At 39.0% G+C, this 14,408-nt stretch overlaps 1 protein-coding gene across 2 annotated transcripts in view; it reads left to right on the forward strand.

The window, feature by feature from the left end:
* The window catches only part of Zfp62 (ZFP62 zinc finger protein), a 19,682-nt gene extending 6,705 nt beyond the window's left edge, over positions 1 to 12,977 (forward strand). The window contains exon 2 of one of the 2 annotated variants that reach the window (XM_050158523.1): positions 6,163 to 12,977. In XM_050158523.1, coding sequence (XP_050014480.1) covers positions 6,183 to 8,942 — 2,760 coding nt within the window. In that variant the 5' untranslated portion in view covers positions 6,163 to 6,182 and the 3' untranslated portion in view covers positions 8,943 to 12,977. The remainder of the gene's footprint in view (positions 1 to 6,162) is intronic. The other variant, XM_050158522.1, reaches the window with a different exon arrangement.
* Positions 12,978 to 14,408: the final 1,431 nt, after the last annotated feature.

Raw genomic sequence — 14,408 nt, forward strand, 5'->3', positions numbered from 1 at the left:
TACATACATATATGTTGTTTTAAAATGTTGAGTTTAAACAATACTTGTAATTTATCCAAATTTTTTTTTGTTTTGTTGTTGATGATGATTGTAGTGGTGGTTTTTTGTTTTGGCTTTTGGCTTTTGTTTTTTGTTTTTGCTTTTTCCTATCCCTTATTTTTATGTCTTTTCTTTCTTCCATGAGAATCTTGGCTCCTAACAAGTCACATATAAGTTTCACAGCACATCAAGAATTGTTTTAGAATTACGTTGTCCATACTATTAGCAATAGTTTACTTGTTTGAAATTGTCCCCTGCACCTCCCCATCAAATTTTCAGAAGATTTAATGTAAACAAGTATGTAATCAAATATTGTGTTCCTAAGTTACATAGATTAGACTATTTTGCTTCTGTTTATTCTCTTCCCATGGTTTTATTATCCCTGTGGAACACAGATGAGGTCACTGTTTCTGTTTACTTCCCCTCCCTCATATTCACAGATTTCATTTTATTCTTTGGTTATGCAGAACTATGCTACCATAAGTGAAGACTACTGTGCTATAGTCCGTGTCTCTGCACCTCCCCTCCCCTTTATGCCCTAGTCTCCGACCCCACCTGTGCAAATATCAGTATTTCTTCGTATTACCATAAAGATAAGCAGCTAAAATACTTTTTTTTTCCTTTTTTTGATCTGTACTTTCTCAGTTTTTGACAATACAATAGATCCTGGGATTTACTACCTTTCAATGAGACGTTCTCCTTTCCTAGTACTCCTTCCTGTGTATTTTATGTTTTATGTAGCTGTTTTCAGTTAAAATTGTGCCATAAAATTTGTTACCTGTACACATGTCCCTATGAGTGCACACATGCTTACATATACACACTTTTTTAGTATTAGAAGTATTTGTTAATTGTAGATTTAGGGGAAATGCATGTATTAGCACAGATTTTCCCACCACAGCTTTATGTAACTTTGCATCCCAAGCAATCTGTGCGAATAATTGTTTTCATCATTGTCGTATCGACAGGGCATATGGCCAGGCTCCAAACACATAATGTGTGAGAAACTATCTTACTGAAGTTTTAATATATATATATTAATATATATTTCTCTTATAATTTTTTAGACTACAATAAGAAGGCAAGAGAAAAATCTAAAGGGTGATCAAAAGGTTGAGGAAGTCGACTAGTGACTAGCTTTAAAGCATTGTAAGATTTTTTTTTTTTTTTCGAGACAGGGTTTCTCTGTGGTTAGGGAGCCTGTCCTGGAACTAGCTCTTATAGACCAGGCTGGCTTCAAACTCACAGAGATCTGCCTGCCTCTGCCTCCAGAGTGCTGGGATTGAAGATGTGCGCCCCCACAGTCCGGTTTGTAAGATTATTTTGGTCATAGAAATAGTCCACTTTTCAAACTAGAGTTTCGTTATTGAAGCCTGTGCTCCAAGAAGCTGTTTTCTAGTCGGGGGGATAAAATTTACCAAAAAAAAAACAAAAACAAAAAAAAAACTGAGCCATATTTATGTTTCTAGCCATTTTTACCATAGAAGTATATGTATGTAGTTAATCATCAGTCCTGTATTGTGTCTTGGTTATGATTAGGAAACTTTCTCTATACCCAGGTTATAGGGTCATTACCTTGTGTTTCTTTTCCTAGTATTTTACTCTAGTGTCTTATATTATTTCTATGCTTTCTCTCAGAGTAGTCACTAACCTTCTCTAGAACAGAACCTAACTGAGGTTTCTTTCCTCCTTTTTTTTGTAATCCCCAGATGAACAGTGTTAAAAAGTACAACAGGAAGTAGCCATTGGGCTTCTCAGCTTTTCTTTGCCAACTTTGTCCCCAGTAGCAGGCATTTCTTTGTGATTTTACAGTGGGGACCTAGTAAGTCACTCTGAAAAGGAACTGATCTATGACTTGGAAGAGATAAGCAATTCTAATATGAGCCACTGCAGTTTGGTGCTTTAGCTTGTCCCGTTAGCTCTTCTGGAAAAGTAGAACCACATATTTAGGGACTCTTTTTCTCCGGCTTAGGTTTGGGTTCCACTTTATCCTTTTCTTCTTTCTTCAGAAGCCGTTCTACACAAAGCTAGCTTTTCAACACCCCCTCCTGTCTTCCTTTCACTCCTTCTCCTTCTCACGTTCCCTTCCTTCCCTCTCCTGCTCCTCCTTCCCTTCTGAAAGTTCATACAAGGCTCAGTATATTCCAGATGGGTCCTGATGGCTTCTAGACAAGCAATCCTGATGATGCTGGGAATGGCCAGTGGTTTCATGGCTTCCAAGGTTGTCATTCAAGCACTTCAGATTTTTTAGATTTCCAACTTTCTACATTGTTGGACTGGTTATGCTAGAATTGGTACAAGAATTGGGCTTGACACTGTAGGGCTTGTCACATACCTGGAATGAAGTTAAATTTCTCTTAACACCCCGGAGACCCTGTTTTTCCAGGAACTTCTTGTTACAGATTCTTAAAGGAGTCACTTTTCTAGGCCCTTTAGGTAGGTTGACTCAGATATTACAGTGGAGTCTACAAAGTCTGGCAGAAAGAAATCTGAGCATTCTACAGTTTCTTTTGTCCTGGGTGGCAGAGGGGGGGGGTGCTGAGTATATATAATGAGCATGAAGACCAGAGCCAGGTTTGCTTCCAAGAAGCCACTCACTAAGAACAGCTATACTGCTGGATTTTGACTTCAGTCTAGCCCTTGGGATATAACTTACTTTCTGTAAGGGCTAATCTTTGATAAACTAGCATGAGGTATCAGGTGCTTGGGAATCAGAATTGTCTCGAGGGACTCAAATGTAATGGCCTGGTTCAGAGCGGTTGTATCAGCTTTAAAGATCAGGACAAGTGGGATCTCTAGGCTTAATGGCCAAATTGCCCAGTCTTTCCAAGCACATAGATAGTTGATTGGCTGGATTTCTATTTGAGTGTATACCAATTAAAGACAAATGTTTTGTCCCAAAAACCATTAGAACGGCCTATTCTGCTACTGAAGTGTCTCTTTAAGCTGATAGATGTCATCTACCCATTTATATAGCTGCATCTCCGGTCTTCAGAGGCATTGTAATGGTTCATACAAATGAATCAGCATTTACCAATTGCACATCATCTGTACTTTGTTCATCCTGTAGTATTCCAGCAACAGAAAGCTCCAGCACATCGTTATGCCTTGACAGCAGTTCTAGTACTGAAGCAGCCACTCTGTTCCAGGAAGATTTCATTTTGCTCACTTAGCTTAGAGTACCAGTAACTATTGATGAGCAAAACAGGCTTTGGACAGACCCAGACACCTTGTCGTGCAACCTTAGGTCCTGAAATAGAGTTCTTGAGAGAGTATAGCCTTTCCCCTTACCTTACTACTCTTTTGAGAGTAAGGGTTAGAATTTGTGGATATGCTATTTTTACATCAGTCTTCTGCATCTTGTTTATGATTAGGAAACTTTCTTTATACCCAGGTTATAGGGTCATGAACTTGTGTTATTTTTCTAGCATTTGTTATTCTAGTGTCTGTTACATTATTTCTAGCTTCTGTATATTTAGAGCTCTGTTCCATTTGGAGTTTGTTTCTTTGTGTGGTATAAAAGATCTAATTTTATCTTTGTTATTCCCCAGATGGCTTTTTATTTGTTACAAAACTATTTTAAAAAACTGTCTTTTCTCCAGTAATGCCATCCTCATCATCAATTTCTGTGTGCTGTTGAGATAATTTCTGGCTATGTCTATTTATATGCCAGTAACACATTTAAATTATAGAAGCACATTTTTAATTATAGCTCATGTTAATAGCCAGTATGGCTAGTAGTCACTTACATCTCTTTTTCTTCCCTAGCAACTTTTATTTTAGGAAATTGTTTTATATGGCTGTGAGAACCTTCACATTTTTCTCTTCTGAAGAAATTAAGATGGAGTGGCTAAAATTGAAAAGGAAATGGATAGGATGTCTTCTGTTGTATGTGGAAATAGAGTATAAATAATGTGTGCTCTATGGATTGTGCCAGTGTTGTGCAAAATGTCATTGTTCTAAACATCTTTGCATTTGCTTATGCTTGTAGACTACTGTGTTCTCTGCATGGAGCAGGTCTTTTCTACAGGGGGACGGTTAAGGAGGCCCAAGCTGACTACTTCCTTGTTGCAGGCTCAGTGAAGGAAAGATCTGGTTCCCAGCTCCCTAGGGACCCCAGATCTTAGAACAACTGACTTCCATGATGGAAATAATTCAGGCCATTAAGCTCAGCATGTAGACAACACCTGCCAAAATGAAAACAAAAACTTAATCCATCAAAGTCCAAACGTCTGGGAAAGTCTCTAAATGTACTACCATTGCTTTTTGACTTTTTTTTTTTTTAATTTGGTTTTTTGAGACAGGGTTTCTCTGTAGCTTTGGAGCCTGTCCTGGAACTTGCTCTTGTAGACCAGGCTGGTCTCTAACTCACAAAGATCCACCTGCCTCTGCCTCCCGAGTGCTGGGATTAAAGGCATGCGCTACCACTGCCTGGCGCTTTTTTTGACTTCTATAGCTCTGCTTCTGGCTAACTGTTCTTGTTAACTGAAGTAAGTCAGGCCAGGATATGGTTTTTGCGCTTAAAAGCTCACCCTGAGAAGGGCTCAGGGCTATACTGGAATCCCAAACACCCAGTGTGTCGCAGCTGCCTAATAAAGACTTTCTATTGGCTTAGAAAAAAAAATATGCTGCTGTTGAAGCTTCCGGAACTACACTAACCCACCCATGAGTTCCACTTTTGAAGTGTTGTGTGCTCTACCCAAAGTATTACAGGAAGTCATGGAACTAGGCTGGGCTACCATTCTTCAGTGACCTCATACATAGGACTTAACATTATATATTTCTTTCAGCTGAACCAGCTTTTGTTTTAATGTCTTCTGGGTGATTCTTTATCTTCTAAATGGTCGTCTAAATTTCTAGCTATTTCTATTCCTAAAGGACATCATTATTTCTATGGAAATGAGTTGGGTAATATGACTCTTTAACATGTTCACTCCAAATTATGTATCTTTTATTGCCCATTTTTCCCTCAGATGCTTACATATAGAGTTTTGTAAGATTAACAGAATTTCACAATAATGTTCCGAAATGTTACCCAGGGCAGGAGAGAAAGATCACAATTTATATTATTACTAATGCTTCGTTTTCTAGGATTTTACAATAAGCCACCTTCCTACCTAAGCCTCCAAAGTGCTGGAATTATAACATTGAGCCATCACACTTTGCTGCTTATAATCTTTGACATGCTATATGACTAAATTATTCATAAATAGTAAAGAAAACTTTATTCTTTGGCAGGCTGGAACATGTTCTACCATATAAGTTCTTCCACAATTAGCTACTTTCCAAGGACAGTGTTTTCCATACATAGAAAAGTCCAGAAGGCCAGATCAGTTTCCAATAGTTGCACATTTCTTTCTTTCTCATTTCTTGGTCACTGTCCTCATAATCTCATAACACCTGTCTGATCTCTCTTCTAGGATACTGATCTAGTTTCACCTAAAACTTCATTAGTTTTACATACTCTGTCTTGATTTATGTCTAATTTCCAAAGAAGAATTAACCTTGCCTTTGTTTTTCCAATTTTTTTTTCTGTTATTTGCTTTTCAGAAACTTTTTGTTGTTTTTCTGTGAGGGGACACTGAAACTGATTGGTATTGGCCGTGGTTCTGTACATTAGTCTAACCCATTTCTAACTTTTATTCATGCTAGGTCATTAATGCAGGAATGAAAAAGCTCTTCGGATCATTAAGAATCTGGGCTCTAGTTTAACAGTAGTTCTGAAAGTTTTGAAATCTTATTAATGTTCCCCATTATATATCCCCAACAGTTAAATAAAATGGTGCTTATGGGACTGGAGAGATGACTCAAAACTTAAGAACACTTAATGATCTTGCAGAGAACCTGAGTTCAGTTCCTAGCACTCAATGTTGGCTCACAACTCCAGTTCCAGAGGATCCAGCTACGTTTTCTGAACTCATTGGGCACCAGGCAAATACATGGTGCACAATCCTACATGCAAGCAAAACACTCTTACACTTAAAATTTTAAAGATTATTTTTAAAATGGTACCTATCACATAACAAGCAAATACCTGTCAAATGGATAAGTTGATTTTGTTATTTGCTATTGTTATGCTTTCAGTTTTTTTCTAAACATATCATTTTCATTTTCTTGGTCTAGTGTCACATTTGAAGACAAGCATGGAGGATGCGGAATCAGCTAAAAAGAGTGAAAGTAATTCAAATGCAGAGTCTCAGTACACAAATGTGAAAATTCTTCACAAGGCTCATATGCAGAAATTTCAGATCGGTGACACTTGTGATTGGGTAGAGAAGCAACTGGAAAGGCCTGAATGGAAAATAATGAAGGAAAACAAAAGTAGCATCAGAGAAAAGATTGACAAATCTAAGAACACAGAAAATATAAAAATAGAACAGGATGATGAGGCATCTGAAAAAAGTCTGTACCCAAGTGCAAAAACCATATACCAGATTATCCCTATTGAACCAAAAATTAGTGAACAAGGTGAGCACTTGGAGAACATTAATGGAAACATACACCCTAGTCCACAGCAGAATTCTACTGCTGTTGAGAAATCACATAAGTGTGATGAATGTGGAAAATCCTTTAAATACAATTCTCGCCTTGTTCAACATAAAATTATGCACACTGGAGAAAAGCGCTATGAGTGTGAAGACTGCAGGGGAACGTTTCGTAGCAGCTCCAGCCTTCGGGTCCATAAGCGCATCCACACTGGGGAGAAGCCCTATAAGTGTGATGAGTGTGGGAAAGCCTACATGTCCTACTCTAGCCTTATAAACCACAAGAGCACCCACTCTGGGGAGAAGAACTGTAAGTGTGATGAGTGTGGGAAGTCCTTCAACTACAGTTCCGTTCTGGACCAGCACAAAAGGATCCACACTGGAGAGAAGCCCTATGAGTGTGGGGAGTGTGGAAAGGCCTTCAGGAACAGTTCTGGTCTGAGAGTCCATAAGAGGATCCACACGGGGGAGAAGCCCTATGAATGTGACATCTGTGGGAAAACCTTCAGTAATAGTTCTGGCCTGAGGGTCCACAAAAGGATCCACACAGGGGAGAAGCCCTATGAATGTGATGAGTGTGGGAAAGCCTTCATTACTTGCAGAACACTTCTAAATCATAAAAGCATCCACTTTGGGGATAAACCTTATAAATGTGATGAGTGTGAGAAATCTTTTAATTATAGCTCTCTCCTCATTCAACATAAAGTCATCCACACTGGTGAGAAACCTTACGAATGTGATGAGTGTGGAAAGGCCTTCCGGAACAGTTCAGGCCTTATAGTGCATAAAAGAATCCACACAGGAGAGAAACCTTACAAGTGTGACATCTGTGGCAAAGCATTCAGCTATAGCTCAGGCCTTGCAGTCCATAAAAGCATTCATCCTGGAAAGAAAGCCCATGAGTGTAAGGAGTGTGGCAAATCCTTCAGTTATAACTCACTTCTCCTTCAGCATAAAACCATTCATACCGGAGAGAGACCTTATGTATGTGATGTGTGTGGCAAAACATTCAGGAACAATTCAGGCCTCAAAGTCCATCGGAGGCTCCATACTGGGGAAAAACCATACAAGTGTGATGTGTGCGGGAAGGCTTATATCTCACGCTCAAGCCTTAAAAATCACAAAGGAATCCACATGGGGGAGAAGCCCTATAAATGTAGCTATTGCGAGAAATCTTTCAACTACAGCTCTGCTCTTGAACAGCATAAAAGGATTCATACAAGGGAGAAACCCTTTAGGTGTGATGAGTGTGGAAAAGCCTTCAGAAACAATTCAGGCCTTAAAGTACATAAACGAATTCACACAGGGGAGAGACCTTATAAATGTGAAGAATGTGGGAAAGCTTATATCTCACTCTCAAGCCTTATAAATCATAAAAGTGTACACCCTGGGGAAAAGCCCTTTAAGTGTGACGAGTGTGAGAAAGCCTTTGTCACATACCGAACCCTTTTAAACCACAAAAAGATTCATCTTGGAGAAAAGCCCTACAAATGTGATGTGTGTGAGAAGTCTTTTAACTACACCTCACTCCTTTCTCAGCACAAAAGAGTTCATACTAGAGAGAAACCCTTTGAATGTGACAGGTGTGAGAAGGTCTTCAGAAACAACTCAAGCCTTAAAGTTCATAAAAGAATACACACTGGGGAGAAGCCCTATGAGTGTGATGTGTGTGGAAAAGCCTACATCTCACACTCAAGCCTTATTAACCATAAAAGTACGCACCCTGGCAAGACACCTTTTACATGCGATGAATGCGGAAAAGCATTTTTCTCCAGCAGAACTCTTATAAGCCATAAGAGAGTTCATCTTGGGGAAAAACCGTTCAAGTGTGTTGAATGTGGGAAATCATTTAGCTACAGCTCACTTCTTTCCCAACACAAGAGGATCCACACAGGGGAAAAACCTTACGTATGTGATTGGTGTGGGAAGGCATTCAGGAACAGCTCAGGCCTCACAGTGCATAAAAGGATCCATACAGGTGAAAAGCCCTATGGATGTGATGAATGTGGAAAGGCGTACATTTCACACTCAAGTCTTATCAATCATAAAAGTGTCCACCGTGGAAAGCAGCCCTATATTTGTGAGTGTGGGAAATCTTTCAATTACAGATCTGTCCTTGACCAACACAAAAGGATCCACACTGGAAAGAAGCCATACCGATGTAATGATTGTGGGAAGGCATTTAATATCAGATCAAATCTTACAAAACATAAAAGAATCCATGCTGGAGAAGAATCTTTAACTATGTCACATATGGAAAGTCGTAGTGGCACATTCCCGAAGATAATCTACTATGAGGGAGGTCGTGCTCTGGAAGGGACCAGGATGCGGATGCCTATGCCTATATGGGAGGCACAGCCTACCAAGTCTCAAAGAAATCAAATAGAAGAAAAACTTTATGGATGTAAGAATTTCTGAAATTCTTATAATTTTTATAGTGTAAGTGAAAAAATTATAAATGATGAGCAATTCTACATGATTCAGTTATAGCAAGGGCAGTTCTAGTGTCAAAATAGTTGAGCCCTTTAGGAATATAAAATACCACTAGATATAAAACCTTTCAAAATGATGGAACATTTAATAAAAATCCTCCCAAGTAGGCATACATTTCTGGACATAAACATGAAGGCAAAGGACTTCAGTTAGAAATCATATTCACTATTACAAAGATGCTATTTGGATAAATAAATAAGAATGTAGAAAGTCTGACATAATTTTGAACTTTATACTTTGATCAGTGGGGAAAAAAAAATCCAAGGGCCACTAACAGGCAAATTCAGGGAGAGACTAGCTTCAGGGAATATCAGTTTATTAGTGGTCATGAATTAGAGACTTAAAAATGGTTTGCGATAGGGAAATGACAACTTTTGAAACAAGATGTTCTAGGAGAAGGAATGGCATAGTCAAATCTGAAATAGTCATTAAAATGCAGAATTGTTAGAATATACTATTATATTAGACTGATAAGACTTTTAGAGTTTCAAGTGAGCTCCCTTAATAAGTAAAATATATGATAAATGAAAAGCTGGAAGGTGGCATTCACACATACTAAGAATGGAAAGGATTTCAGTATCTTCCATAAGTAAGGAAACGGAACACATCTTCAACATGAGTTTGCACCTTACAGAAAAAATTCAGGGAATCCTATGAAAAAGATATTTCAAAGAAAGGCTATTATTACAAGAGCAAAGTATGTATCAGTAATTAGGAAGAGGAAATTCATGTTTTTCAATATTGTTTGTTTCGAAAGTGTTGTAAAGAGTTCATGTACTACATGTGTATATTGTCTATTGTAAAATATGAATATGTTCAGAACTCGCTTTGCCATAAAAGGCAGATAGTTATGGTAAGGTAAGACAAAACCCCAATAAAGGAATGCCTCAAGTATAAAGACTGAATTAGATGGAATAATATAGAAAGCCATTTGTGTGTCGTAGCTTTCCTTGTAAGTAGTACAGGACCTAAGCCAGAAAAGTTTCCGTCTCATCTGTGAAGACTCATCCACCAAGCTAATTTCTGAGGTTTCACCAGAAGTTAGACCGTGCTTATCTCAGGGAAAACATGGTATTTGAAGAGAGCATGAATAAGCAGTCTGATCCTGATATTGAGGCTGGATTGTAATTTATTATAGTAGGTAGGCTCTATGAGTGATCTAACACTATACAATTCATCATGAACAGAATTTAATACAAAATATTAGTTATTGTAGCAGGATTAGGTATCTCAACAGTAAAAGTAGACTTTTCCTGAGTTGAGCTCCAGTCATAGTATTTGGACAAATTATTAATACCAGGTGAAGTCTCAATTTGTTCTCAGACGTCAGAATCTACAGTCATTACAAAAGACAGTCTCCAGCCAGACCTAAATTTCTCTAAGGATTCCTTTCTCACAAAATAATCTCCATGTCTCTCTCTGGGAGTACAACAGAGTACTTTGTCTCTGCCTCAAAATCCCCACCAGTGGATTTTGAAGTTAGGGTGAAGAAAGGGAAAATACATTGTTACCACTCGGTGCTTCGGTATAATGCCCATATTTGCATTGTTTTCTGCAAGAGACTTTTGAGAATCTGCTGGGTACAACACACTGTCCTGGTACTAAGTAGGGGAAAGTGGGAGCAGGAATTAGTTAAGACTATCAGCAAATCACTCTGATAGACATACACATACATGCACACGTGCTGGGGCTAACTTATAAACGTGTTCAGAGAAAATTGACCATAGCCAACAAGGAAGAAAGGTGTGCATATTGGGTTTTTTCCTGAGGAGTGAGAAATAGAACATCCTGATTAAGATAGCAGAACAAGTGTTCAGGAATCCACCAGAATGACTTCTGGGGCAGGTAGACCAGATTATCTACTCCCAGTAGCTGGTGAACAAAGGGGTTGGACTTCATTTGCTAAAGAAAAGACCACTTTCCATGTACCTCATGGCCAAGTAGCCGGTGGCTTCAGTCCCACCCCTCACACTCCTACCCCCCGACGTGAACTCCAACTCGACATAAGGTATTTCCTAGTTTCAGGGATGACACTGGTTAAGTAAAAATGTTGAAGTTGGCCACCCCCTTTCAGGAGAGATTGTGAATTTTGTGGTGCTGTGGATCAAACTAAGTACATTTATGCCTGCTATACATGGGTTTTACCACTGAGGTATATCCCTGGCTCTGGTCACCCTTAAAAAGTTTTGATATTTCCTCTTAATTTTATGTATGTATGGGGCTATGTGCTTGTGAATGTATGTGTCTGAGCAAGCTGGAGGCATCAGATCCCACTGGAACTGGAGTTTGAAATACTTGTAAGCTACCTGATACGGAGGCTAGGGACCAAATTTGGGTCCTCTTGGAGAGCAATTCAAACCCTCAAGTACTGAAGCATCTCTAGAAGCCTTTTAGATTGGCATCCTGATTACCCCAATGGACTGAATGCTGGGGACAACTACTGCAGCCCCCATCTATTCAGAGGTGGGAAATAAAAAGGCTAGTGGCCTCTTGACTTGGTCTTGGGTATGATATCTAGGGCCAGATAAATGATACTCAGATGGACTCAGGTGTGAATGGGTCTCCTGGTTGCTAGTCCCATAGGGATATCATGTTCCAGATTCAATGTGTTTCTTGTGGATAAGCTTGTTTGTACCAGTCCATGGATGTGAGATCCGTGATCATCCTTGCCTTTTCTAGTAAATGATATGCAAGGAGAAAACAAAAAGCAAAAATATTGTCTTGTAAGTGAACCAAAATATATTTTTAAAGTTTGAAAAGTTAAGAGAGAATTGGCATGGTTAAAAGTAAATTGGAATCTGGAAGACCAGAAGCCTAAAGTGCTATATCTAGGAACAGGTTCAAGATGTTTAGAGTTTATAAAGTTAAATATGTATGGAAGGTGTCATCGACAAGTGTTAACAGGATAAAGTTTAAAAATCTATGATGAAGGGCTGGAGATATGGCTCAGTGGTTAAGAGCACCGACTGTTCTTCCAGAGGACCCGGGTTCAATTCCCAGCACCCACATGGCAGCTCACAACTGTCTGAAGATCCAGTTGTAGGGGATCTGACACCTTCACACCAATGCACATAAAATAAAAAAGTTAAATAAACCACAAAAAATATAAAAAAAAAATCTATGATGAAGATCCTCAATATGAAAAATGAACACTCAGTTTCTGGTAAAGATGGGCTAAGCTATTTGTGTCAATTTTCCACTAAAAATCACTTCCCAAAGGCCCAACCATACAATATATTGGTGATTAAGTTTCCACATAAAAATACAGGAGTAGGGGGCAGTTAACGTGAAGATACCTCGAGAGAGCACAGAAGCTCAAAAGACAGTGGGCAACCCAAGACAGATAGGATTCTGGGACTGGAGAGATGGATCAGCAGTTAGGGCTTACTACTCTTGAAGAGAACCCATGCCATGTTTGGTTCTCAGCACCCACTTGGGAGGCTTACAACCTTCTATAACTCTAGCGTCAGGGATTTTCAGTGCTTCTGGTCTTTTGTGCGTGCACATGCACACACACTTGAAAAATAATATAGCTTTAAAGTGGGATCATATAGGTAAGATAAAATGGAGACTATACTGTAGACTGTTGATGCTCTCTGGATGAGAGAAAATCAGTGCCAACAAGGTTTCTATTGCTGTGAAGAGACACCATGACCACAGCAACTTATAAATGAAAATATTTAATTGGGGTTGCTCGCTTACAGTTCAGAGGTTCGGTCCATTAGTGTGGTGGGATGTAGTGGTGTACAGGAAGACATGGTGCTGGAGAAGAGACACTGAGCAGTATCTTCAGCATGTATGACCTTAAAAGCCCAATTCCATGCTTCCTCCAACAAGACCATACCCACTCCAACAAGGCCACACCACATAATAAATAGTATTACTCCCTTCGGGCACCATTTTTCTTCAAACTACCACACAATCCCAAATAGTAATGAATGGGAGACCTTTGAAAATCTACACTGGATTCTCAAAACTGCTATACCCTACAGAGTATAGCAAAATAAGCCAGTACTAACCCCTGTCCTAAGTGTAGAGACAATGACCTTCTTAATAATAGGCAGAGTGGCTGGGCAGTGGTGGTACATGCCTTTAATACCAGTACTTGGGAGGCAGAGGCAGGCGAATTTGTGAGTTTGAGGCCAGCCTGGTCTACAGTACTATCCCAGGACAGCTAGAACTGTTACACAAACCCTTTCTCAAAAAAACAAAATAATAAGAGAGTGGTAGAAGAAAGAGTGAAAACATTCCTGGTTCTACTCAAGTTTAGGAGACATGGCAGACACATGAGAACACTAGCTCAATTTAATCTCAAGTTAACATTTAAACTACCCACCCCTTCTTTTTTCCTTTTGTGGCAAAGTCATTGTATCCCAGGTTACCCTCAAAATCACAACCCTGCTCCTGCCTTCTGAAGTTTTGAGGTTACAGGTGTGTGCCTCCACACCCAGTTTCCATAATTAATTTTTACAACAGTAATCTGCAAGCAAATGTAATCAGATATATTGGGAAAACAATATAATAAAGTCCAGCAGAAAGAAGCATACCTAGAAGGCTTGCCATACTGAATTAAAAGTGTATTCATAAAAATACTTAAAGAAGATTATAATACTTAAAGGAGCACTTGGCAACAGAACAGGACACATGAGAAAACAGGTTTTTTTTTTTTTTCAACTGAAAGACGTATGAAGTTGCCTAGGATGTAGCTTCAAAATGGGAAAATGTAGTTGTATGGTGAAGTTCCATTGACATTTGTTTTTCAATGAAGAGAGACATTTTTAACATATAATCATAGTTGAGAAGGGGAACTGAGCTGGGAATTTACCAGAATTGAAATCTGCAGATAAAAAGGCCCAAGATTATAAAGTGGATAATTTATAAGAATTGAATTTCACTACACTTGGGGCAGAAGAAAGTGTATCTCTGAGTCTATCCTCAGAAGAAAAGAAAAATAAATAGGCCTCAGAAAAGCATGCAGACATTGTTGAATCTCATGATGCTTGCCTGGGACTGCACTAGGGGATTAGGAATTCTGGAAAGAAGAACCTTATTTTTAAGGTGAACCCACCTTCCAGGAGGTGAATGATCCCCTAGCCAGGTACCTGACACTGTCCAATTGGATTCACCATTAAGACAAGAGATTAGAAAAGTCAGTGTATTTGCAGACCCAGGAAGAGTGCCTGAAGTGAGTAGTGTAAACGAGGATGTGTCAAGTATGGCTGGCCAAATAGTAGCTCTTTTCCAAGCATTGTGGAACATTAAGACACTAAGATAACAGAAGGCAATTCTTAACTGAAACTCAAGAAAAAATCCCAAGGTTCATGCCATATACAGATAAAATATTTTCTCAGTGGTCATTTGCTCTAAAATAAGCCATCTATTGTTCTGAGC

This window comes from Alexandromys fortis, unplaced genomic scaffold (assembly GCF_014885135.2).
Source record: "Alexandromys fortis isolate MF-2015 unplaced genomic scaffold, M_Fortis_MF-2015_v1.1 scaffold_99, whole genome shotgun sequence".
Taxonomy (NCBI): Eukaryota; Metazoa; Chordata; class Mammalia; order Rodentia; family Cricetidae; genus Alexandromys; species Alexandromys fortis.